At 37.8% G+C, this 27,520-nt stretch overlaps 1 protein-coding gene across 12 annotated transcripts in view; it reads left to right on the plus strand.

The window, feature by feature from the left end:
• Positions 1 to 27,520, plus strand: part of LOC121434638 (A-kinase anchor protein 9-like) — a 136,989-nt gene that overhangs the window by 35,022 nt on the left and 74,447 nt on the right. For 11 of the 12 annotated variants that reach the window (XM_041633568.1, XM_041633570.1, XM_041633572.1 and 8 more), the window contains 11 exons: positions 923 to 1,136; positions 3,712 to 3,791; positions 5,059 to 5,191; positions 6,006 to 6,091; positions 8,577 to 8,680; positions 10,643 to 10,739; positions 11,926 to 12,018; positions 23,115 to 23,468; positions 25,001 to 25,198; positions 26,196 to 26,336; positions 26,806 to 26,918. In XM_041633568.1, the coding sequence (XP_041489502.1) occupies positions 923 to 1,136; positions 3,712 to 3,791; positions 5,059 to 5,191; positions 6,006 to 6,091; positions 8,577 to 8,680; positions 10,643 to 10,739; positions 11,926 to 12,018; positions 23,115 to 23,468; positions 25,001 to 25,198; positions 26,196 to 26,336; positions 26,806 to 26,918 (1,613 nt within the window). The remainder of the gene's footprint in view (positions 1 to 922; positions 1,137 to 3,711; positions 3,792 to 5,058; positions 5,192 to 6,005; positions 6,092 to 8,576; positions 8,681 to 10,642; positions 10,740 to 11,925; positions 12,019 to 23,114; positions 23,469 to 25,000; positions 25,199 to 26,195; positions 26,337 to 26,805; positions 26,919 to 27,520) is intronic. The other variant, XM_041633577.1, reaches the window with a different exon arrangement.

The raw sequence follows: 27,520 nt of genomic DNA on the forward strand, positions 1-27,520 counted from the left end.
AAATCAGTTGACAAGATCTAGTAAAGTTACGCCTGTGTATTATCTATGAGCAGCAGTTACATTCCTGCGTGGATGAGTGGGGACACTGGACAGCAGCAGCGATTGGAAACAGGCTTGAACTAGTATTTTGTAGACTTCCTGAATCAAAGGTCAGAGGACAGATACCATAAACTTGTGTCAGCAAACATTCCAGATGATTCTGACACATGCCGGGCAGCTCTCCATTGAACCATTTCCTCGTTTGTCTTAGGTGGATCTATGTAATAATTTACTGCCTTTTGATTGAAAATACCCCATGCTTACCAGTGATCCAGAAAGGAAAATGGACCAATTGTGGTTCATTTATACTACACTACAATTAAATTAACCTGTCATCTATGTGGATTGATATCAGAAGGATATTGATATGGAATGCAAAGAAATTTGCAACATAAATGCCACTTATATAAATACACAAATACTCAGTTTAATATGCTGTTTACATGTACACTGGGAAATGAGAGTAGATACATTCCAAATTTTTGGTAACAGTTACTTGTGGTCAAGGAATAATCAAACATCATGAATTAAATTTTGTCTCTAATGTTTTCTTTCTAAATCTAAAGAGATATAAAGAAAACAGAATAAACAGGAATTTATCACTATTAATTTGAGTTTTGAGTACATTGGTGTTTATTATCATTTTAGCATGTAAATATTATTTAAAAAATTAAAATCTTGTTAGTTATAGTAAGTATCCCAATTCATTATTACATTGTGATAATGTGAGAGACACAGGCAAGCCAGTGCATCTGGAGGATGGCTGAAGCAGACCAGTTTCTTCATAAGGAAATGTAAACCTCTGAAGTTCAGTGCATGTGAAGAAATAGAAGTTAAACTGTAATTTTAACTTTTCCTAATATTTATATCTGTTCACTTTAAGGATGATTTAAGGCTGCAGATGGAAGCCCAACGGATTTGCCTTTCCCTTGTTTATTCAGCTCATGCCGATCAGGTGCGTGAATATATGGAAAAGCAAAGAGACGAAGCTCTTTGTAGCCTCAGAGACGAGCTTGTTTCTGCTCAAGAGAAAAAGATGGATGAGCTTCAAAAAATGCACCAGTGCCAGCTGCAGGCTCTTCAGACACAAGAAACAGGTAAACAGCTTCTGACCATTTCCATGACACAAGTAAGCAGTCTGTAACTCTGTCCTTGTCTCCGGCCCATTGGATAAGGCGGTTTTCCATCCCATACCTGGGCTTCCTAGCATTGAGGTACCCAAGAAAGCAAAAATCACTGCATCGTTTTCCCATGGAAGTATCATCCAGTCAGGAAGTGCCTGGAATGTCAAGTGACAAGACTGACAACTTGTAAACCCTGCTTTACATACATGCTGGGTCACCACTATAGAAACATTAGCACATCTGTCTAGGGCATATTCTATTGATTGGCTGCATTGTAATTTGAAGTATACCAGACTAAATCTAGTTGATCCAGGATGAATGCAGAGTGGAAGAGAGAGGTGAGAAGTTTAGTGTTTCCTGTGACACTGAGACAGGCGCAATTGGGTCAAAGTTTGGGGATCCATTTTGAAGAACTAAAAGTTCAAAGTTGCATAAGAAAGTAGTGGGAGATACGCTGCAGAGTGGGAAGTGCCTGGTGAGAACCCTCTGCTGCAGAGTGGCAAGTGCCTGGTTAGAACCCTCTGCTGCAGAGTGGCAAGTGCCTGGTTAGAACCCTCTGCTGCAGAGTGGGAAGTGCCTGGTGAGAACCCTCTGCTGCAGAGTGGGAAGTGCCTGGTGAGAACCCTCTGCTGCAGAGTGGGAAGTGCCTGGTGAGAACCCTCTGCTGCAGAGTGGGAAGTGCCTGGTGAGAACCCTCTGCTGCAGAGTGGGAAGTGCCTGGTGAGAACCCTCTGCTGCAGAGTGGGAAGTGCCTGGTGAGAACCCTCTGCTGCAGAGTGGGAAGTGCCTGGTGAGAACCCTCTGCTGCAGAGTGGGAAGTGCCTGGTGAGAACCCTCTGCTGCAGAGTGGGAAGTGCCTGGTGAGAACCCTCTGCTGCAGAGTAGGAAGTGCCTGGTGAGAACCCTCTGCTGCAGAGTGGGAAGTGCCTGGTTAGAACCCTCTGCTGCAGAGTGGGAAGTGCCTGGTTAGAATCCTATGTCTTGAGTAAAGCATGCTTAAGCTTCCTCCTACTGATCAGACAGACCTACGGCAGGACTGTTAAATAGAGGAAGCAACGGTAATATTTTTATTTAAGATGACACCAGTGTGATTAACTGGAAAAAATGAAATAATTAATGAAAAGATGAGTTAAACAACCTTAGCTATAGTCCCAATAATGTTGAGCTAAATATCCTTGAGAGTGGACGGGCAATGTGAGTGGAGTTTAACAGTGAAAACTCCATGCCATTCTGGCAGTCTATAGCAGCGGGAAGGGTGAGGGGCTGAGACCGACCTTCAAGTGTCTTACCTATGTACCCGCATTAGGTGAGTTCACTTCAAGTGTCTTACCTATGTACCCGCATTAGGTGAGTTCACTTCAAGTGTCTTACCTATGTACCCGCATTAGGTGAGTTCACTTCAAGTGTCTTACCTATGTACCCGCATTAGGTGAGTTCACTTCAAGTGTCTTACCTACGTACCCGCATTAGGTGAGTTCACTTAAAAAGGGGAGCAGACCATAGACAAATAAGAAAGTCAGTTTAGAACATATAAGTTAAGTATGTGTGCTAACTAGGAAAAGAAATAATACTAATGAGTTGAAAGGGGAAGTCCAAAACCCAGGGCAGACTTTTAGGCTGGAAATAATAAATAGAATCACCACGGAAGGAGACCAGAGGCCCCCACCCCAAGAACGGAGTGACATCTGGAGATGGAGGATGAGCAGGAAACCTTGATGGCACTGTGGAAAGTACATTCTAGAAGTCACAGTGGAAGGTGGAGCCTGTTCTGGGGTTGCTGCAGTTGAGGGCCTCCTGCCATTTAGCTGCCTTTGGCTCCCATATTTACCATAAGGAATGAGATTCTTCTTAAGGGTCTAGCTGAATTGCTATGTTGAAAAAAGTAAGATTTCAAGAGTCATTTAAAGAATGATGCCAGGTTTTTATTTCAAGAGTTCTTTGGTTTGTTTGTTTGTTTTTAATTCAGTAAGATTTTACTTGTATTTGCGCACGTTGTTTGTATTGATATACTGTCTTCAGAAAACCTACCCAGTGTTTTCTGTTGACGCTTGCTTGTTCTCTTAGGAGGTGATAAAACAGTTCAGTGAGTAGTTCAAAGTGTTTCTGAAGAGGAGAAGAGAATGGTAAACATTTTTAAAATTTTTATTTTAATAATTAACTTAATTTTGTCGCTCTAAGGCTGAAACCCAGGGCCTGCACATGCTGATCAAAGTACCCAACCGCTGAACTGTGTGTGTCCCTGTGCAAAAAACTAAAGAGTCAATTGTGGAAGTTTTATTTGAGTTTTGCAATGATGTACTTAATGGATAAGTATGTAGATGTATTTCCTGCATCACGGTATAGGTCACTGCTCTATACCCTTTTATAGAATAGAAATTGCAAATCTTAGAAATTTATTGAGGCAGTTAAATTACATAATGGAAAATAAATTTGGAAGAAATTAAAATGTGTCTTATTTTGGGGAAGCTTCTAGTTGAAACGGTTAAATAGGACAGGATTGCTTCCACATGTACAGTGAATGGCTCACACGTGGCATGTTTCCTGCTAGGCGGTCATAAAGAGCCTTTGCCTGTGCTCATTGGACGACTTGAGAAGGCAGTGTCTGAGGAGTGCTGTTCTATTTCAGAGGTAAAATGGTCCTTTAAAAGGGGTTTTAGCTGGGCAGTGGTGGCGCAGGCCTTTAATCCCAGCACTTGAGAGGTTCGAGACCAGCTTAGTCTACAAGACCTAGTTCCAGGACAGGCTCCAAAACAACAGAAAAATGGTGTCTCATAAAACCAGAAAAGAAAAAGAAAAAAAAAAAAAAGAATGGGGAAGGAGGGTTTGGAAAAGAACTGTCAAAGTCTAAATTTCTCCTGATTTAATAAGCAGAATCTTCCACCCATGTTTTCCTGAATCTTATATATAGAACTTTACTTAGAAAGTATTCCTGAGTACTAAATTTTAAATGAACATTTAGCCAATTTGGATGTGATCAGTGACTCAGAGCTTGCCGGTTCCATTTAAGATCTTGGATTCAATCTCTGTCAGCACAGAAAAATAACAAAGAAATTTATATACGTCTAGCCTAGCAGATAGCATAAGCATTGCTCTTTTCAAAGAGGCACCAGTTAACCTTTCTGGGACCCAGTTGGTTCATGAAGGGTGCCAAGGGATCAGTGCTACCATGGGACTGGGCTGGAAATATGCTCAGCTGCTGGCAGTGTGGTTTAACTTTTAAACTTGCAAGAAATAGCAGCAATAAACTACTTGGTTTTTAAATGTTTTAAATCACAATTTAAACCAATTGTGTGAAGGACAAAGGGAAAACTAACTGGGATGGCTTATCAAGTTACAGAACATGAAATCATATTTTGAATTCTAGTGGATTATCAGTTGTTGTGGAGAACGTTGTGCTGGGTATTTTTAACTTCATGTATGTGCAGACCAAGCGCACACTTGCACATCATAGAAAGGGCACTAGCACAGTCTCTTCCTTGATATACACTCATTTTGCTGGGTTTGGCAGACCTCTGTAATTGTCATTTGAACCTCTCACTTTGTGAAGGTTGTTCAAGGATACTTGACATAGTATGAGGTATTTTCAAGGTAGACAGTAGGAACCATGGTAGGGAGTGAACACTTACACTTCATGATATATTCCAGTGTTAAAAGGAAACAGAAAAAAAGCACATTATTTTGTGTAATTAAGATTATTAATCTCTTCCTGATAAAAGAATAATTTCATGTCAAAGAGAAACGTGGTTTTTCTGCAGATTGATCTCACATGTGGAGGAAGAGGGAATTAAGATTCCATTCATACTATTTTGACCTTTCACCTTTAGGTTGATAATGTTTTATAATATTTAGAAAAAAAATCAAACTTTTAATTTAAAATATTCAATTTTCTTAACAGAGTCTGAACAGTTTTCTTGATGAACACTATACTCCTTTAAAATGTGAAATGAATATAGAAGAGAAAGAGAATTCTAATGTTTACAATCAAAATCGAAATCTAAAATTACAAGAGTATAGATACCAAGTTCAAGGTAAAAAGCTTACCATACTATTAAACAGTATTTAATTTGCTCAGGTAAATTACTTGTAAACATAGCTTTAATCCTAAATTAATTATAGATGTGTTTTCTATCTTAGTGTCTTATCTTTAGGCGTGAAATTTATAATTATTATATACTTTTAGGCTTTGTAGTGTAACAATTGTACTCTGGATGATTTAAACATTCCACTTTTTTTCTTTCTTTCTCCTTTAGTTCTCCATTCCCATTATTTCAGTATTCTAATTCTGTCTGTCAATGATTCTAACTGTAGATGCTTTTAAATCATTAAAAAATTACTGAGTTTATTAAGTTTAAATTTATGTTTTATTACTTTAAAAATGAATAACAAAACAGTTGAGAAGTGAGATAGATTAAGAACTATCCTTTGCCAGGTGTCATGATGCAAACCTTGTTCTCAATACTCATGCTCAAGAGACAGAGGCAGGTGGATCTCTGGGATTCCAGACCAACCAGGGCTAAAGAAAGAAAGAGACAATTTTCTTCATATTACATCTTGAATTTCTTGGTGTTCTTTTACAGATGTATGTTCCCAGTATATTTGTATAGGTAAAAAGCAACCCACTAATAAATAGCTACAGAAACTAATGTATCTTGGGATGAAGTTTTCAAGTGAATGTTATACCACTTATTTCACAGTAATGATTTTTAAAATTTTTTTTATTGCTTGATATATGGGTTTTATTGCTACCAGACTTTTTTCACTAAACTTGTAAGTAGGTAAACCATACTTTTTTAAAAAGACAAACTTGTATTGTGAACTAAAATTATAATTGTTTTTCCCCAGATTTTCAAGGTCACGTGCAAACCCTTCTCAGTAAATTATCAGATGAATACAGCAAGCTCGTGGTACTGCAGACGCGGTTAAGCAAGGTCTGTGGGATAGAACATAAAGAGTTTGCATTTGTTTTATTGCCCACTGTTCTGTCAGTCAAGACGGTCTAAAATAAGTGGACATGGGAAAGGATACTAGAAATACTAACCATTTATATGTTTGTGTTAGAGCATTTATATCAGGGAGCCGAAGAAATTTCCAGAAATTGAATGCTATGTAACTCTCTGAGATGGTTTTTTAAGTCATGTTGAAATATATATGAATGTTAAATGTTAAAGGAAATGAAACAGTTGGATTTCATTGCTGAAATGTTTTCCTTGTATTGTTTACCGGAGTTTGAACCAGGACACACTGTGGGACAGCAGTCCACATTGTCAACCTGTTACATGTAATATTTTTTTAAGGCAATGGGTCTGTTTTTATATTTTAAAGAAGATAATTACTTTGTTTTGCACATAACTAATATTATCACACACCATCCATATGTATCTGTTTTCTTCTGTTTTAGTTATTTTATAATGCGTTCTTAAAAATCAGATGATATATACAACATAATATAACTTAATAGGCATATCACAAAAATAACAGCAAATATTGTCAGTGATTAATGTTCTTATTTTTAAGTTGTAGGAAAAATGGCAAAAGAGACTATTTGAGATAGTTTTTGTCATTCAGTTCTGCTAAAATGCTAGGGTAAATTTTCAAGATTTTTAGTTGTATGTAGGGCTAGGACCCATCACAGCAAAAGGACACATGGCCAAGCTTGGTTTGGAAGGGCTTGAAAGGATGCACGGCCAGAGTCATCCTTTGGAAAGGAGGTGCATGTGCCCTCTCTCAGTAGAGTCACTTGACACACTGTGATTCCTCAGTGTGAGTGTGATAACATGTTCAAATTGTGTACCAACAGCGCTCGCCTGAGCCTAGGAGTCCAAAGTTTTCTTTCAAGTGGTAGATAATCAACCAAAAGTTTTTACACTGACCAGACGGTAAAACTTCTCTGTGTAGCAATGGTAACTCACAGTTACCATTCAGGCAGTTCTGTAGTAACACAGAAAGCTCTTTGATTGGTGTTTCTCTTGGTAGTAACCAAGAGAAAAGCTTATCAGCCCGTCTTTCTCAAAACTGCTTTCCAAACTCTTCTTTGCACATTGGGTAATGAATGTTTTAACCCAGCAAATTAGCTGTAACTGCAGAAACATCCCAAGTCCCTCGGGAATAGGTCAGGACTGCAGAGCATCATTGTCCCAGCCAGATGAACCCAAACTCTCTCTCCTGGGCTTTGTTGCAATGCTATTCCTTTCCCCAGTGGTACCCATCCTTCACCATTCTTTTTGATGTGTACCTGTTTCTTGTTAGAGTTGGTTTAAGTGTTCCCTTCTTTTGTCATCTTCTCCTGCCTTCCTAGGCATAGACATCTTTCCCTCTGTTCCTCTCAACTTCCCTTAGCCTAGATGCCTGGTTACCCTTTTTTCTTTCATGTTTTAATGTTCTCTGTTAAGCATCTATTTGTATCACAGGACTTTTTATTTTATTATACTTGTTTACTAATCTACCTCTGCCACAAAATTCCAAACTTTGAAATCAGAGAATCCTGTGTTCAGTTTTTCCTGTCAGCACAGCATTTGAATTGCACATGGTAAAGGCTCAGTCAATGTTTGTGAATGAATTGAGTAAAGATAGTAAAATATTAGTCTGTAAAGTTATGATATTATCTGATCGTTTTTTATTTTTCCCGCTAGGAAGTACTAGGTAAGAGTTCCCTTTGAGACATACTAGGAAGTACTAGGTAAGAGTTCCCTTTGAGACATACTCAGGGGGCTGGAGCATGTCTCGGTAAAGAACTTGCTGTACAAGAAGAGGACCTGAGCTTAATTCCTCCAAGCCCTATAAGAGGTGGCATGTCCTGTAATGCCAGTTTGGGGGAGGTAGACACAGGAGTATTCCCTGGGGCTAGCCAGCTTCCCAGCCAGTCTAGCCTAAATAACAAGTTCCAACTATGTTGAGAAACTGTCTAAAAAACTGAGAGACTGAAAGAGGAAAACATCTGCTGACCTCTGACTTCCATGCCGATGCACCCCCATATAACATGTATATGCACAAACATGCATGTACATGCACATAATCACACACATAGACATACAAGAAAGGAAATAAATATATTCAGGAGGTAGGCATGTAGTAGAGGACGCCTAATAGAATAGTGACCAATTGAAATAGCCTTTGGAGCATAGTTTGTATCCTGTTACTAATAGAATAGTGACCAATTGAAATAGCCTTTGGAGCATAGTTTGTATCCTGTTACTCACTGGTTTTCATAGCATCCTATATTCATCTTGTCTGGCTTTATTTAATAATGAGCTAAAAACAAAACAACAACAAAATCTCAGGTACCCTGTGGGTCTAACATCATGCCCAAATGTTTCTGTTTCATTTTGTACCAGTATAGAAGTAGGACTTGCTGTTTCTAAGATGACAGGTTTTCTCTTTGTCTTGTCCTCTCTACCTTTACACCAACTTACACAGGATGAAAATGACACACAAAACGTTGATGAACGTACTTCAGAAGAAACAATATTGGTGAGAAAACCTGAAGATGCGACAACTGATGTAAACCTCTGCAATGAAAGGTATAGTGTGTGCACTAGATCAGAACAGGGCCAAATGCCGCTGTCTGTTCAGTAAACAAATTTATCTTGTATTTGTCTTAAATTTGTATTTTGTCTTAAAAGTTGTACTGTGCATGAAATTTGTCCATATAAGTATACTATAAGAAGGGTTGATAATTTTTATCATTAATTAGACTAATTTTTAAAAATCTTTTGCTTGCACTCCAATTTTTATTAGATGTTGATCTTGATTTCATCTAGGTGTTATTTGAATATTGAACTTGTCTTGGTTAACTTTATTTTTCATAATGCTATTTTCTATACTAAAAATCATTTCTAGTTGTGAGTTTTATGTCTTTTGTTTGTGGGGGGCATAGGAACTGAGAGCAGACATTGTTGCTGGGGAAGGTGAAGGAGGGGCAAAAGAGCACATTGTGATATGAAAGCAGAAAGGAAATTTGGAGGAGAAGGGGCCTCAGGGAAGGTGAGGCCATTGACTCGGCTACAATGCAAATGCTAGGAGGTGCCTGATGATATTGAATGCCTTTAATATACCTTTAAATTGATTTTTTAAAAATGAATGAGATGTATATAAAGTGGCTTTTCTAAGGCATTTCATTGTAATTGTGAAATGTCATTATTCATAAATTATTCATGAGTAATGATTAAGAGATAGTAGTGACTGGGGCTATAAACTATTGGAATTTAAGCCCATGTCTCTATAACATTTTCATTGCACATTTCTGTAATATTGCCTACTAGAATACCAGGAAAACATAATAAAGGATGACTATTGGTACATATGATAGAGAAGTTATTAGAAACATGTAGAAAAATACTGTGATCCTGTGTTCAGTAGAGAATGTGGAACTTGACTGCATTTATATAAAAGGTGAGGTCACATAGGAAGTGACCAGTGAACACATCAGGTCTGGAGGGCAGCAGTGAATTCAGTGTTACCAAACTGGAGATTTTCGATTTGGGATAAATACCAATAAAGGTTGCACACAGAATGAAGTCATTGCCAATGAAGTGTCAGGATTTTAGGTATTACACTTAACAGCTATGAGATTTTTTTTATCATAAATAAAGATGGAAGCTTCAACTGTAATATTGGGTATTGTAACATTGTTTATATTTCTGAACAGTTCGAAAGAGCAAAGTGCCACTGGAAGTTAACTTATAAAGCTCAACAGTGACATTATTTGTATATGGTCAGTTTTAGACAGAAAAACTATGAGAGAAAATAGAAGAAAGAAAAGTAGAACAGGGAAAAAAAGAAATTGGAAAAGAAAAATAAGAGAATGTAATAAAGAAGGCAGTATGGTCACAAATGAATGGGGAGTGAGTTTTATTGCTTAAAATAAAAATCATAATTTTCTCCATTTACCTTCTCCTATGTTCCTAAATGTTCATGTTGCTTTATTTTTAGTATGTACACTAAGCACTTTAGAAAAATATGGTAAATTAATGAATGCTTGTAGAACAATGTAAAAAGAAGACATATACTGAAGAATACACAAGATAGATTAAAAACAACAAATTGAAAATAACTATGTTAAGTAGGCATGTTCTGTTCCTGCCACTGTACCTCATTCCCACTGTAAGTGATCATTCTGACTGTTGGTGCGTGCCTCCTGGCAGCCTTGTGTGTGTTAAATATATTTTCATAAAATTGGGATTTTATTTTTTTTACTAGATAAAGTATCTTCAATAAATTTGTAAAACTAATGCCTCCAGACATACCTTAATATACCCTATAAAACTCTGTACAGTTTATTTGTTGATCTATAAAACTACTCTTTTAGTTTCGTTGCTTTAAGTATAAAAGTTAGACATAAATGAGGCTTAAGTTACAGTATTTGTAACTTGGCATATCACTTTTTGTTTCCCCCTTTCCCAGTATATATATGTATGCTATAAATTTTGGAAATGACTGAAAACCCTTAATACCATCTGTAACTGTCTTTTATTTCTATTTAGGGTCTGCATTGATTCGGTGGTGTTTAAAGAATCTGATACACAGGAAGCAGTGTTCTGTGGAAATTGTCTAAATGAACATAGTGCCAGCACCACAGAGGTATTATATTTATTCTCTTTATTTTCAAACACTTAAATAACCTGATTTTCTTACTCTCATTTTATGAATGTTATAATAACTATCTACTAAAGACAAAATATTTAAAGAAACTTGCCTTATTTTCATAGCATGAGAAAAACACTGAGAAAGAGAAAGTTAATGTGAGGTCTACTTTGTTTGTGGTGGTTTTGGTTGCTTATCCAAATATGTTAACAATTTAAATTTGTCTTGACTTTTTCATTTGATTATAGTATAGTGATAATTGATTACGTCATCTGTCCTGTTCCTTTCCATCTTTGGGTCTCCCTCGTGTGCCCTTCCTACACTCAAATTGATGGTCTTTTTCTTTCTTATTTTAACATCATTTATATATATATATTAGAAACATGTAGAAAAATGCTGTGATCCTATGTTCAGTAGAGAATGTGGAACTTGACAGCATTTATATAACGGGTGAGGTCACATAGGAAGTGACCAGTGAACACATCAGGTCTAGAGACAGCAATGCCCGAGATGACCCATAAGGACTAGAAGATGGCTCAGCAGGCTAAGGCACCTGCCGAAGACCTGAGTTTGATCTCTATAAAACACAATAGTAGAAGAAGAAAATATAACCCCACCTGTTGACTTTTGACTATATAACATGCCTAAAGTGACATACATGTGTACACACAGTCACAAAAATGAATAAATGTAAAACAGCACATAAAACAAAACCCATTAAAATAGAAATTCACGTACTTATTAAATACTTTGATGCTAAGAATATCTTTACATTTCAGGAAATCCCTGTTTGGTGTGCTGACAAACTTTTCTTGTATTTGTAGAAAATTGGATCATATAACTAACTACAATGAAGAAGAAAAAATATTAACCAAGAAATGTGATCCCAACTTGACATTTAACTTAAAGGAAGCATAATCTTATTTTAAATACCCTTAAGTTGTCTTAGAATTGTTTATTGTAAGTGTAAATGTCTTTCTCCCTTTCACAGTAGTAAGTATATTTTATTAGAATTATTAGAATTAATGTTTTTAATTAAAAACAACTGAAATTTGAATTTTGTTAAAAAGTATTCAGAAGTTTGGTAAGATGATATTTTAGAAACATTTTGAGATTAAGAGCATAAAAGTAGGTGGTAATACAATTTGTAAATGAATATGTCATATTTTGCTTTTTCGTTTAGTGTTCTGATGGATTTGAAGGGAGGCAAGAAAGAGATATAACCATGATGATGGAGAAACAATATCAAGAACGACTGGAAGAAGAAATTGCTAAGGTAGGTTTATAATTGATGTGGAACATGGTCTCTGTTCCCTCTGAGCCTTCAGCAGTAAGATTTTATTGGTGGTATGTAATACATTTTGAATCATAATTTTCCTATATAATTTACTCATTATCAAATAATTATATCAATTAAATTATTTAAGATTCTGCCTTTTCTGTCTGTCTGTCTCTCTCTGTTTCTCTCTCTCTCTCTTGACAAGTTCTTACTATTTAACCCAGGCCAGCCTAAAACTCCTCCTCCTCCCACCCTGCTCCCAAATCCTGTAATTCCAGGTGTGCACCATTACACCTGGCACAAGAACTGGTTTGAAGTTGGTGATTCTGTGGATATTACTGCTCTTCTCCATCCTCGAGAAGGCTGAAAGCCCGACTGTGATGGCGACCATCCACAGCTCTGAAATTGTTTCAGTTCTCTAACTTGCATTTTTAGCTTTCATTTCATTTTAGGATCATTTTTCTGCTTTTTGAAAGATGATGTTTTGAAGTTATTTTTCTGATCCCCTATTGGGAATAAGCTTAAACTTTAAAATTTGATTTTCCTTTTCCCATGAAGATGGCTCTTGACTACTGAAGTTGACGGTTGTTTAATGTCAGAACTTTGGCATTAGCATTCTGATCTTCTGTGTCTCTTCTTGGCTCTGCTAAGACGGTCCTCGTCAAGGTCTGGAGGGCATGGAAAGAGAACGTTCTTGGGAACCTTTCCTTCCATTGTGCTTCTTGAATCTTTGCAGTGGTATCTCCTATAAATGTTCGCAGTCGTTTTATGAAACATTTCCATCATTGTCTAGGAAGCCATACTAGAACTGAACAGCGGTGAGAAAGATATGTAGTGGGAGCTGTGGGCTGCGTTCCTGCCGCCTGGCTCCTGGCCACCTGGCTAGCTTATGCCCCAAAATAACGATACACAAATTGTATTCATATAAACACTGCTTGGCCTTTTCTATTAATGTGTGTAGCACCACGAGGTGGTGACTTATCTTGCCTAACCCATATTTAGTAATCTGTGCAGCACCAGTCTTACTGGGAAAGATTCAGCATGTCTGACCTAGCGGCTTGCTTTATTGCGTCTACCCTGGAGAGCAGCGGCCTGGCGTCTGCCTCACTTCCTCTTCTTCCCAGCATTCTGTTCTGTCTATTCTACCCACCTATGGGATGGCCTATCAAATGGGCCAAGGCAGTTTGTTTATTAACGAATGACCTTCCTCCATCAAAGATAGTCAACTTTTCACTCTGCCATCCATAGCTCCTTGTTTCTTTTCTTTTGTTTTGGGGCTCTTTTTTTATGTTTGTTTGGTAGGGCCTTGTGTGTTAAATCACAACTGTGTGTTAAATCACAACTCAACAGAGATGACTGCATTTCTGATCCTCTTGTCTCTACCTCCTGATTACTGAAATGACAGGCGTGTGCCATATGCTCAGTTCATGTGATCTTATGAAATGACAGGCGTGTGCCATATGCTCAGTTCATGTGATCTTATGAAATGACAGGCGTGTGTCATATGCTCAGTTCATGTGATCTTATGAAATGACAGGTGTGTGACACATGCTCAGTTCATGTGATCTTATGAAATGACAGGCGTGTGTCATATGCTCAGTTCATGTGATCTTATGAGATGAATTCTGGGTTCCATTCCTGCTATGTAATCACTTGCCAGCCCGTATTATTGTTGCTTCTTCCCCTTTTTAGAAAATCTATTTTTAAATCAATAATTAATAATTGGTCAATCAATTTGGGTTTTTTGAGACAGGATTTCTCCCTGTTGCCTTGACTCTCTTGGAAATTGCTCGGTAGACCAGGCTGACTTAGAACTCATAGACATCTGACTGCCTCAAGTTCCCGATTGCTGGGATTAATGCTTTGCACAAACACCCCCCAGGCTCTTTGCTGCTTTTTGCATTTACCTATAAACATTGATTAAAATAATATATTAACAAATCTGTTCTTAGTATTTCTTAATAATTCTCAAAATCATATTTCTTAGAAATATGCTTTCTGTAGGTAGACTATGACCAAGTTATAATGTAGAGTATGATTGCATTTTTTATAGGCAATTTCTCACCTGCATCTGTCCATATCTCTCTGCAAAGAGGAAGAAAAAGCTGGGGAAAATACTACTAAAAGTTATAACAAACTTTCTTGAAAGAATGAAATACTAAAACTTTTTTTATCTAGTTTTGTGGGTTTTTTCTTTTTTTTACGTTTATTTATTTATTAAAGATTTCTGTCTCTTCTCCACCACCTCTTCCCATTTCCCTCCCCCTCCCCCAATCAAGTCCCCCTTCCTCGGCAGCCCAAAGAGCAATCAGGGTTCCCTGCCCAGTGGGAAGTCCAAGGACCACCCACCTCCATCCAGGTCTAGTAAGGTGAGCATCCAAACTGCCTAGGCTCCCACAAAGCCAGTATGTGCAGTAGGATCAAAAACCCATTGCCATTGTTCTTGAGTTCTCAGTAGTCCTCATTGTCCGCTATGTTCAGCAAGTCCGGTTTTATCCCAGGTTTTTTCAGACCCAGGCCAGCTGGCCTTGGTGTGTTCCCGATAGAACATCCCCATTGTCTCAGTGTGTGGGTGCACCCCTCGCGGTCCTGAGTTCCTTGCTCGTACTCTCTCCTTCTGTTCCTGATTTGGACCTTGAGATTTCTGTCTGGTGCTCCAAATTGGGTCTCTGTCTCTGTCTCCTTTCATCGCCTGATGAAGGTTAATATTCAGGAGGATGCCTATATGTTTTTCTTTGGGTTCTCCTTATTTAGCTTTTCTAGGATCACTAATTATAGGCTCAATGTCCTTTGTTTATGGCTAGAAACCAAATATGAGTGAGACCATCCCATGTTACTCTTTTTGGGTCTGGCTTACCTCACTCAGGATAGTGTTTTCTATTTCCATCCATTTGTATGCAAAATTCAAGAAGTCCTTGTTTTTTACTTCTGAGTAGTACTCTAATGTGTAGATATTCCATACTTTCTTCATCCATTCTTCCATTGAAGGGCATCTAGGTTGTTTCCAGGTTCTGGCTATTACAAACAATGCTGCTATGAACATAGTTGAGCATATACTTTTGTTGTATGGTAAGGCCTCTCTTGGGTATATTCCCAAGAGTGGTATTGCTGGGTCCAGGGGTAGGTTGATCCCGAATTTCCTGAGAAACCGCCACACTGCTTTCCAGAGTGGTTGCACAAGTTTGCATTCCCACCAGCAATGGATGAGTGTTCCCCTTTCTCCACAACCTCTCCAGCAAAGGCTATCATTGGTGTTTTTTATTTTAGCCATTCTGACAGGTGTAAGATGGTATCTTAAAGTTGTCTTGATTTGCATTTCCCTGATCACTAAGGAAGTTGAGCATGACCTTAAGTGTCTTTTGTCCATTTGAACTTCTTCTGTTGAGATTTCTCTGTTCAGCTCAGTGCCCCATTTTATAATTGGGTTGATTAGATTTTTACGGTCTAGTTTCTTGAGTTCTTTATATATTTTGGAGATCAGACCTTTGTCAGTTGCGGGGTTGGTAAAGATCTTCTCCCAGTCAGTAGGTTGCCTTTGTGTCTTAGTGACAGTTTCCTTTGCTTTACAGAAGCTTCTCAGTCTCAGGAGGTCCCATTTATTCAATGAGGCCCTTAATGTCTGTGCTGCTGGGGTTATACGTAGGAAGTGGTCTCCTGTGCCCATGTGTTGTAGAGTACTTCCCACTTTCTCTTCTATCAGGTTCAGTGTGTTCGGACTGATATTGAAGTCTTTAATCCATTTGGACTTGAGAACAACTAAACATTTATTGATTCCTTGTGTTTCTCAGTCATTTTGTTGAGTATGCTGCATTATACAATTATTTATAATTTATATTTTATTTATCATTTAAATATTAAACAAATGCTTACAGGCTAAATACAAATACCATCACCAGTTTACAGGTCAAATCACTTTATAGTACCAAGTATTGATCTAGTTTTATTCAACTACAATTTCCATAACTTATTTCTACATAAAGTGATTATATATCAAATACTCCCCTAAGCATTTAACATGCACTCATTTGATCTTTAAGCAATCCTGTGTGGGAGCTACAGAGATTTTTTTTCCATTTTATTTATTTTTTATTGCTTTATAAATAATACCATTCAAAATTTCCACTTCCTCCCCTCCTTCCATTTCCCTCCCACTCCCCAATTCACCCTCCCTCTATCCCCTCCAGTCCTAAGAGATTGTAGGTTACCCTGCCCTGTGGGAAGTCGAGGGCCCTTCTCTTTCCATCCAGGCTTAGGAAGGTGTGCATCCAAATAGACTAGGATTCCAAAAAGCCAGTACATGCAGTAGAGACAAATCCAAGACCTATTATCATTGGCTTCTCAGTTGGCCCAAATTGTCAGACACATTCAGAGGGTCCAGTTTGATCACATGCTCATTCAGTCCCAGTTCAACTGGCTTTGGTGAGCTCCCATTAGATCAGGCACACTGTCTTAGTGGGTGGACCAACCTCTCGTGGTCCTGACTTCCTTGCTCATCTTCTCCATCCTTCTGCTCTTCAACTGGACCTTGGGAGCTCAGTCGAGTGCTCCTATGTGGGTCTCTGACTCTATCTCCATCTGTCGCCAGACGAAGGTTCTATGGTGATATTCCAGATAATCATCAGTCTGACTACGGGACAAGGCCAGTTCAGGCACCCTCTCCTCTACTGACCCAAGGACCTAGCTGGGGACATCCTCGTGGATACCTGGGAACCCCACTAGAGCCAAGCCTCTTGTCAACCCTAAAATGGCTCACTTAATTAAGATATCTTCTTCCCTGCTCCCATATCCACCCTTCCTCCATCTCAACCATCCCACTCCCCCAAGCTCTCCCCAATCCTCCCCTTCTCCCTTCTCTCTCTTCCTCTCCCCTTCCCCCCACCCAACCCTGCACCCATGCTCCCAACTTTTGCCTGGCAATCTTGTCTGCTTCCAATTTCCAGGAGGATCTATATATGTTTTTCTTTGGGTTCACCTTATTATTTAGCCTCTCTAGGATCGCAAACTGTAGTCTCAATGTCTATTGTTCATGGCTAGAATCCACTAATGAGTGAGTACATATAATATTCATATTTTTGGGTCTGGGTCATCACACTCAGGATAGTGTTTTCTATTTTCATCCATTTGCATGCAAAATTCAAGATGTCATTGTTTTTTTTTTTTTTAACCTCTGACTACTACTCTAATGTGTAGATGTGCCACACTTTCTTTATCCGTTCTTCCATCGAGAGGCATCTAGGTTGTTTCCAGGTTCTGGCTATTACAAATAATGCTGCTATGAACATAGTTGAACAAATGCTTTTGTAGTATAATTGGGCATCTCTTGGGTATATTTCCTGGATATATTGCTCGATCCTGAGGTAGGTTGACTCCCAATTTCCTGAGAAACCGCCACACTTATTTCCAAAGTGGTTGCACAAGTTTGCATTCCCACCAGCAATGGATGAGTATTCACCTTACTCCGCATCCTCTCCAGCATAGGTTATCATCGGTGTTTTTGATTTTAGTCATTCTGACAGGAGTAAGATGGTATCTCAAAGTTGTTTTGATTTGCATTTCCTTGATCGCTAAGGAAGTTGAACATGTCATTAAGTATCTTGGCCATTTGAACTTCTTCTGTTGAGAATTCTCTGTTCAGTCCATTATTAATTTTGTTATATAGAATTTTAATGTCTAGTTTCTTGAGTTCTTTATTTATTTTGGAAATCAGTCCTTTGTCTGATGTAGGGCTGGTGAAGATCTTTTTCCATTCAGTAGGTTGCCTTTTTGTCATAATGACTGTGTCCTTTGCTTTACAGAAGCTTCTCAATTTCAGGAGGTCCCATTTTTTTCATTGTTGCTCTTATTGTCTGTGCTACTGGGGTTATACATAAGAAGCGATCTCCTGTGCCCATGTATTTTAGGCTACTTCCCACTTTCCCTTCTATCAGGTTCAGTGTTGTTGGATTTATATTGAGGTCTTTAATCCATTTGGATTTGAGTTTTGTGCATGGTGATAGATACGGATCCATTTTCATTCTTCTGCAGGTTGACATCCAGGTATGCCAGCACCATTTGTTAAAGATGCCTTCCTTCTTCCATTATATAGTTTTAGCGCCTTTGTCAAAAATCATGTTTTCATAGGTTTGTGGATTAATATCCAGGTCTTTTGTTCGATTCTATTGGTCAACGTCTTTGTTTTTATGCCAGTACCACACTGTTTTCATTACTGTAGCTCTGTAATAGAGTTTGAAGTCAGGGATGGCAATGCCTCCGGAAGTTCCTTTATTGTATAGGATTGTTTTGGCTATCCTGGGTTTTTTGTTTTTCCATATACAGTTGATTATTGTTCTCTCAAGGTCTGTGAAGAATTTTGTTGGGATTTTGATGGGGATTGCAATGAATCTATAGACTGCCTCTGGTAGAATTGCCATTTTTACTTTGTTGATCCTACCAATCCAAGAGCATGGGAGATCCTTCCATTTTCTGGTATCCTTTTCAATTTCTTTCTTCAAAACCTCAAAGTTCTTGACAAATAGATCTTTTACTTCCTTGATTAGTGTTACCCCAAGATACTTTATGCTATTTGTGGCTATTGTGAAAGGTGATGTTACTCTGATTTCCTTCTCCACTTCTTTATCCTTTGTGTATAGGAGGGCTACTGATTTTTTCTTTTGAGTTGGTCTTTTATCCTGCCACATTACTGAAGGTCTTTATCAGCTGTAGGATTTCTTTGGTAGAGTTTTTGGGGTCACTTAAGTACACTACCGTATCATCTGCAAATAACAAAAGTTTAACTTCATCCTTTCCAATTCGAATCCCCTTGATTTCCTTCTGTTGACTTATTGTTATTGCTAGACCTTCAAGCACTATATTGAAGAGATATGGAGAGAGTAGATAGCCTTGTCTTGTTCCTGATTTTAGTGAAATGGCTTTGACTTTCTCTCCATTTAATTTGATGTTAGTTGTCAGCTTGCTGTTTATTGCTTTTATTATATTTAGGTATGGCCCTTTTATCCCTAATCTCTCCAAGACCTTTATCATAAAGAGGTGTTAAATTTTGTCAGGTGCTTTTTCAGCATCTAATGAAATGATCATATGGTTTTTTCTTTTAGTTTATTTATATGATGGATTACATTGATAGATTTTCATATGTTGAACCAGCCCTGCATCTCTGGGATGAAGCTTACTTGATCATAATGGATGATTTTTTTTGGATATGTTCGTGGATTCGATTTGCCAGTATTTTATTGAGAATTTTTGCATCGATGTTCATGAGTGAGATTGGTCTGTAATTCTCTTTCTTGGTTGAGTCTTTGTGTTGTTTTGGTATCAGGGTAACTATAGCTTCATAAAAAGAGTTTGGCAATGACCCTTATGTGTCTATTATGTGAAACACATTAAGGAGTATAGGTGTTAGCTCTTCTTGGAAGTTCTGGTATAATTCTGCATTAACACCATCTGTTCTTGGGGTTTTTTTTGTTTGGGAGGTTTTTGATGACAGCTTCTATTTCCTCACAACTTGTAGGTCTATTTAAATTGTTGACCAGGTCTTGATTTAATTTTGGTATATGATACTTATCTAAAAAAGTTTCTATTTCTTTTACATTTTCTAATTTTGTGGCATACAGGCTTTTGTAGTAAGACCTAATGATTCTCTGGATTTCCTCAGTGTCTGTTGTTAGGGTTCCCTTTTCATTTCTGATCTTGTTAATTTGAGTGTTCTTTCTCTGCCTTCTGATAGTTTGGATAGGAGTTTGTCAATCTTGATTTTCTCTAATGTGAGCTTTCTCTGTTTTCTTTATGTGGGCACTTAGTGCTATGAACTTTCCTCTTAGCACTGCTTTCATAGTGCTCCATAGGTTTGGGTATGTTGTGTCTTCATTTTGGTTGAATTCAAGAAAGACTTTAATTTCTTTATTTCTTCATTGACCCAGGAATGGTTCAGTAGTTGACTGTTCAGTTTCCATGAGTTTGTAGGCTTTCTGGGGGGTGGTAATATTGTTAAATTCTAACTTTACTTCATGGTTATCTGATAAGACACAGGTGATTACTCCAATATTTTTTTTTTTTTTGTGTGTGTGTGTCTGTGAATGTTTGCTTTGTTACCAAGTATGTGATCAATTTTCGAGAAGGTTCCATAAGGTGCTGAGAAGAAGGTATATTCTTTCCTGTTTGAGTGGAATGTTCTATAGATGTCTGTTAAGTCCATTTGATTCATTACATCTGTTCTTTTATTTCTCTGTTAAGTTTCTGTCTTTTTGACCTGTGAATTGGTGAGAGAGGAGTGTTGAAATCTCCTAATACTTATGTGTGGGGTCTGATGTGTGCTTTTGAGTTCTAGTAATGCTTCTTTTCATATGTGGTTGCTTTTATATTAGGGGCATAGATATTCAGGATTGAGACTTCATCTGATGAATTATTCCTGTTATGAGTATAAAGTGTCCGACTCCATCTCTTCTGATTGATTTTAGTTTGAAATCAATTTTTTTAGATATTAGTATAGCCACACCTGCTTGTTTCTTAGTTCCCTTTGATTGAAAAACCTTTTCCCAACTCTTTACTCTGAGGTAGTGTGTCTGTCTTTGAGCTTGAGGTGTGTTTCTTGTAAAAAGAACAATGCTGGATCCTTTTTTCGTATCCATTCTCTTAACGAGTACCTTTTTATAGGTGAATGGAGCCCATTGATATTAAGTGATATTAATGACCAGTGGTTGTCATCTCTGGTTATTTATTTATTTATTTTTTGGGTAGTAGTGTTTGTACATTTCCCTTCTTTGAGTTGTGCTGGTGGAGGGTTATCAGATGTCTGTGCTATTGTGGGTGTTGTTGGCTTCCTTGGGTTAAGGTTTTACTTACAGTACTTTCTGTAAGGCTGGGTTTGTGGATACGTATTGTTTAAATCTGTTTTTGTTATGGAATATCTTGTTTTCTCTATTGATTGTGAAATGAAGCTTTGCTGGGTTTAGTACTCTGGGCTTGAATCCATGGTCTCTTAGTGTCTGCAGCACATCTATCCAAGACCTGGCTTTCATGGTTTCCATAGAGATGTCAGGTATAATTCTGATAGGTTTAACTTAATATGTTACTTGACCTTTTTCCTTTGCAACTCTTAATATTCTTGCTTTATTCTGTATATTTTTTGTTGAGTATTATATGGTGAGGAAATCAGGTGTCCCAGATTTCCTGGATGTTGTGTGTTAAGAATTTGTTGGATTTGCTGTTTTCTTTGATCAATTCGTCTATTTCCTCTATAGTATCTTCAGCGCCTGAGATTCTTTCTTCTATCTCTTGCATTCTCTTGGTTATACTTGTCTCTGTAGTTCCTGTTCTTTTACCCAGATTTTCCATATCCAGACATCCCTCAGTTTATGTTTTTTTATTACCTCCATTTCATTCTCAAGTATTGAACTGTTTCCTTTACCTGTTTGATTGCTTTTTCTTGGTTTTCTTGGGTATCTTTGAGAGATTTATTATTTTCTTCTAACTTTTTGTTTGTCTTCTCTTCCATTTCTTTAAGAGAGTTTTTCACTTCCTGTTTAAGGGTCTCCATTATTTTCATAAGGTTACGTTTAAAGTCGATGTTTTTCTACTTCTTCTGGGTTAGGGTGTTCAAGTCCTCCTGTTGCGTGCTCACTGGATTCTGCTGAGGACATGTTGCTTTTCAGGTTTTGGAGGAATTCTCGCATTGGCGCCTGCCCATCTCTTCCTTCAAATGATGCCAGGAGAGTCTTGGCGTCTTGGTCCAATCTTTGCGGTGACTGACTGTGTACTTGGGAGTTTTTCTAGGTCTGCTCTCTCTTGGGTCCCCATCACCCTGAAGCAGGCTGTGCTGGGGGATCTAAGGACCCCACAGATAAAAATGAGTGTTTGGGGGCAAAGTAGAATAGGGTAAAGAAAGCTAGCAGCAGGGAGCATGCCCCGCTGGATGGCCAGAAAAGTTTAGGGGACTGAAGGGGCCTGGACTTTGTTCCCCTGGACCATCTGGCGGGACTGCACTCTCTCTCTCTCTTTTGATGGAACACTTCTTACTCTTGTTTGTTAGAATCCTGTTTTACTTATTTTCTTTGTAAATCTTGGAGTTCCCTTACATTAATTATGTGGACATTCAGTTCATTGTAGAATCTATCCATGACTTTATTCTAGGATTTCTTTTCACTCAAAAGCACAAGCCCAGGCTTTTTCTTTTTCTTGTAAATAGATTCTTTTCTTACATAATTTATCTTGATTATCGTTTGCTCTCCCTCTACTCCTCCCAGCTACTCACCACTGCCCCTTCCGTCAGATCCACTCCCATTCTGTATCTCCTTAGAAAAGAACAGGCTTGTAAGAGATAACAACCAAACGTAGTAAAATATAGTAAGATAAAACAAAAACTAACACATGAAATTGGCCAGAACAAACAAACAAGAAAACGAACCAAGAGAGGCACAATAATCAGAAAGGTGCTCTCACTCACACACTCAGGAGTCCTGTAAAATACACTAAACTAGAAGCCATAGTATATAGGCAAAGGACCTTCTTCAGTCTCTGTAGGTTCATGCGAGCTTTGTTCATGTTGATTTAGAAGGGCTTTTTCTTTTATTTCTTGTGGCCTCCTCAGTACCCTCTGGCTCTTAAATCCTTTCTTCCTCCTGTTCATCATAGATCCCTGAGCTCTGAGGGGAGGGATTTGATGGAGACATCCCTTTTAGAGCTGAGTGTTTCAGTTGTCTGGCTGTGGGTCTCTCTATATTTGTTCCCATCTGCTTCCGGAGGGATCTTCTCTGATGACTACTGAGAAGGCACTGATACATGAATACAGCAGAGTTTCTAGGAGTCCTTTTGTTGTTATCACTGTTTGTTTGTTTGTTTGTTTGGTTTGTTTGTTTGTTTTGTTGGTTGTTTTTTAATTTTGAGTTGTTTTGGTTTTAGAAGAGCAGTGTTTTGTTTTTACCATAGGTCCCTGAACTTTCTAGTCTCAGGCTGTTGGCTACCCAAGCAGTACTGATTTGGGTTGAGGTTGGGCTTTTTAAAATCTATATACTCTTAAGTAATAATCTGCTTTTTTCAGTTCCATCTGCTGTTTAAGAATTGAATTGAATTGATCTTTCTGTTTGTTTCCTTTATTCATTTAGGTCATCGTGTCAATGAGCATAGCATTTGCTCAGCAGACAGAGCTCACTAGACTATCCCAGGGTGAAACAAACTCCCTACAGTCAGAACAAGCACGTGCTCCATGTTCGCAAGAACACCCTTTTAATGACATCACTTCACAGGCTCAGCTTGATCCACAGAGTCTTCTGGGGATCGACAAGAATTTGAAAGAACAATTTAAACCACTTAGCAATGAATTAGAAGAACATAAGAAAGAAGTTCCTCTGTCTAATCGTGAGAATCTTGAAGATGAATCCCTAAAGTTAAAGGACCAGGGGCTGACTATTTCACAAAATCTATTTTCCAAAGATGAAACAATCACTGGTCTACATAGTGTAAGTATGGCTTCTGGGATATTTCTTAAAATGCACAAAGTTCATAAAAGCATATGTCTATTCTTCACTGTTAATACATTATCAATAGTGTTGTTTCAGGATGAAGAGTGTGGAGTCCAGGTTGAGTAGTCCTCACGTTGTTGTAGTTTATTAATGATAAAGCATATAGTTAAATGATGTTAGTCCTATGAAATGAGCAAGTCTATTCGCCTCACCGACATTGTACATAGCAGTGAGGTGGCTCAGTCCCCAAACCTGATACACTCAGTTTAATCCCCGAGACTCACATGGTGAATGGAGAGGACAGACTTCCCCAAGTTGTCCTGTGCTATGTACTCATGTACATGCGTGTTCTCTCTCTCTCTCTCTCTCTCTCTCTCTCTCTCTCTCTCCCTCCCTCCCTCCCTCTCCCTCTCTTTCTCTCCCTCTCCCTCTCTCTCCCTCTCTCTCTCCTCCTCTCCCTCTCTCTCTTCCCTTCTCCCTCTCTCTCCCTCTCTCTCTCTCTCCCTTTCTCTCTCCCTCTACCTCTCTCTCCCTCTTTCTCTCTTTCTCTCTCTCTCTGACACACACACACACACACACACACACACACACACAGAGCCATGTAATAAAAAGCACTGTACTGAATTTTTAAACAATACAAACCATAAGTAACAACTGTCTTAACTTTGTTTCAGTTAAAGATTGTCCTGTAATGTGGCAATATCTATGACTGAAATATTTGCTCCATTAAATATAAGAACATGTAAGGAAATAGTTACCAGTGTAAGAACATAATTTGAAACATTTTGCTGTCTAGGTCCTAATTGTCTTTTACTTCCTGTACTCACAAATAGACCTGTTTCCTCAACAGTTTGCTGTCTTGATGGACAGAAATAAATCGTATTTCCCCTAAAATCATTTGAAGTCAAATGTATTATTAATGTCCAAGATAGTTTCTTTACTGAGGAGAGGATCAATAAAGCTGCCATCTCTTTAGTTGCTGTTTCTTCAAGGATGCTCATAGATCCACTAGCAAGCAAACGTGTTCTCAGTCAGAGGGCCAATACATGATAGTGTCTTAGGAAGACGTTCTCTGAAATGCTCTGTAGCCGCTGTATAATGTAGATTTAATAAATAAATCTCCTGTTTCATGAGTACAGTTTTAAGATTAAAAACAATCTTCATTTTCCCACACAAAATGTCAAGAAGAATAATGGAGTCCTGGCTTCATTAAAAGTACAGGAAATATTGAATATCTTGTATCTTTTGTTTTTCTCCTTTACAATTATAGTTTAGGTAAATTAACTGATCCATAGTTCCCTCCTTGAAAATAACAGGTTATGGTAGTTAACTTAATATCGTTTTAAAATTCTCATTAAAAGGAATACAAATACATTTTTAAGAACAATTTAGGCTTTATTTTATAATAAGATAAAAATTCAGGTGTCCTATGGATTCAGTAGAAATGCTTTCATATTGATAGAAAATGTCAGCAGTGGCAAATTTTCACAATTCGTGTGTGGCTGAACTTTCTGTTTCTACTGATAAAGATTCACGATGAAGTATCAGATATGGAGACTTGTAGACAGTTGGAAGACATGCGGCAAGAACTTGTGCGCCAGTATGAAGAACACCAGCAGGCAACAGAACTGATGAGACAGGCTCACGTGCAGCAGATGGAGCGACAGCGAGAAGACCAGGAGCAGCTACGAGAGGAGATTAAGAGGCTCAGTGAGCAGTTAGCTGAGGTTGGCTCTGAGAATCCCTTTTCTCCCCAACTAAAATAACTGTCTTTATGTAACCGTTTTTAAAACTTCAAAATTGTTTCGCCAGATCTGAAAATAATTAGGAGTGTTTACCAGCAGAGTTACCCCAGGAGCCAACAGTCTCACAGCTCACAGGCATGTCCGACTCAGTCTGTAGAGTTCCTTGTCATGCCATCGTACATAGCAAAGGATGTGCAGCAGACGCCTTGTCTGCTTGACAGTCTGCGCTGAGCGCGTGCTAATGCAGCTCTCACCCATAGTCAGGTTACCTCTGTCTGATGCACCTCACTAATCAACGGAAATCTGGGTAGCACGCTTCTGGAACTTTGTCTAGGGACGCATTTCTTGGTGATTTGAAAAAATGCAACGCTCTTAACCCTTTCTCGACTAAACTTAAAAATTCTTTGGTATTTGGGAACTATATTCTTACTGGTTGCTATATAAAATAAACTTGCAAAATCATTGCAGAAAAGCTACTATGAAAGTACTAAATTCAGTTTTGAAAACTAAAAGTTAAAGTAGAGAATCCTTGACTTGGATTCCTTCAGAAATAAAATAATGAGAAATTTGGGGTTGGAACATAAAATATCAATCTTTTGCCAAATCAGTTTTGCTTTTCTTCATTGTATTTTGTGAATTCAGATTTCTGAATTTTTCAATGCAAATTTGATGTAAAAGTATTAATAAATATACTGTATGATTATTTCATGTATAATATTTATTATATAATATATAAATATTATATAATTACTTTATAAAAGTACTTATAAATTCCAGAATTTTATATGTTACCTTTTTCTAAAGTTTCAAATTTTGCATTGAATTTTATATTTGCCTCTATGCCTTTTATAATGTCTTCTGAATCATAGTTTAAACAAAGTCCTATTGGTTTTAAGGGCTTGAATGAAATCTGCTAATTGTTTCTGCTCTCTTGTCTTCTCGCCAACAAAATTTGCTTACAACCTTTTCTCTTCTTCAGAGCTCTTCACTCTGTATTGACAGTGTGGTATCAGAAAGAGAAAGAGTGCTCCTAGAGGAGCTGGAAGCACTAAGGCAGCTGTCTGTAGCTGGAAGAGAGCGGCTGTGTTGTGAGCTGCGTCACAGCAGTACTCAAACACAGGTAGTGTGGACTTCGGCTCTTCTAGGAGCAGTGCATCAACTGTGCAATAGGACTTGTTTGTCTTCCTTTTTGTTGTGAGATAATATTTTTTATGGGCATTGAGCTTTATGTGTTTGTGATTACACCCATGGAACGAAGGTCGCCTTCTTTGTGCTTGGTAATTTGATTCTGGTATTGCAATAGCTGCAACTGTTCGCTGCACCATGCAGCAGCTAACAGATTTCACTGTCACAGTATACAACATGCATTCCTTTGGACTCATCCCATTCTTCTCATCTGTGTGTTAGACTATTTTATCTTTTCTTGATAATGCTAATCTCTACATACCATCGAGTTAAACATTATTTCAAGCAGTGTCTGACGTCATGCACAGACCTTTGCTCCGTCTCGTACCAGTATAGAAGTAGGACTTGCTGTTTCTAAGATGACAGGTTTTCTCTTTGTCTTGTCCTCTCTACCTTTACACCAGCTAACACAGGATGAAAATGACACACAAAACGTTGATGAACGTACTTCAGAAGAAACAATATTGGTGAGAAAACCTGAAGATGCGACAACTGATGTAAACCTCTGCAATGAAAGGTATAGCGTGTGCACTTGATCAGAACGGGGCCAAATGCCGCTGTCTGTTCAGTAAACAAATTTATCTTGTATTTGTCTTAAATTTATATTTTGTCTTAAAAGTTGTACTGTGTATGAAATTTGTCCGTATAAGTATACTATAGGAAGGGTTGATAATTTTTATCATTAAATAGACTAATGTTTAAGCATGCACTATTAACTTGTTAGATATTGATCTTAATTCCATCTAGGTGTTATTTGAATGTTGGACTTGTCTTGATTAACTTTATTTTTCTTAATGCTATTTTCTATACTAAAAATAATTTCTTGTGAGTTTTATGCCTTGTTTATTTCATTAAAAACATTTATTTCATAGTCAAATAATATTCAGTTGAGAGAACAATAGATTAAATATTTCATATTTAGATTATTTTTGTATTTTATGTATACACATACAAACGTTTAATCCATGTTCAGTTTTTTAGAGGAGTAGATCTTCCAGTGGTAAGAAAACTGTTTCTTGCTTTGATATCACAGAGATTTAAAAAAATTATAATACTATAGTATATGAGAATAGCCCATATTAACTCAAGCACCCTTTTAAAAGGCACAGTGCTTTAAAT

The sequence above is a fragment of the Microtus oregoni genome, unplaced genomic scaffold (genome assembly GCF_018167655.1).
Source record: "Microtus oregoni isolate MIOR12 unplaced genomic scaffold, Mior012 000044F_ref0000062, whole genome shotgun sequence".
In the NCBI taxonomy this organism is placed as follows: Eukaryota; Metazoa; Chordata; class Mammalia; order Rodentia; family Cricetidae; genus Microtus; species Microtus oregoni.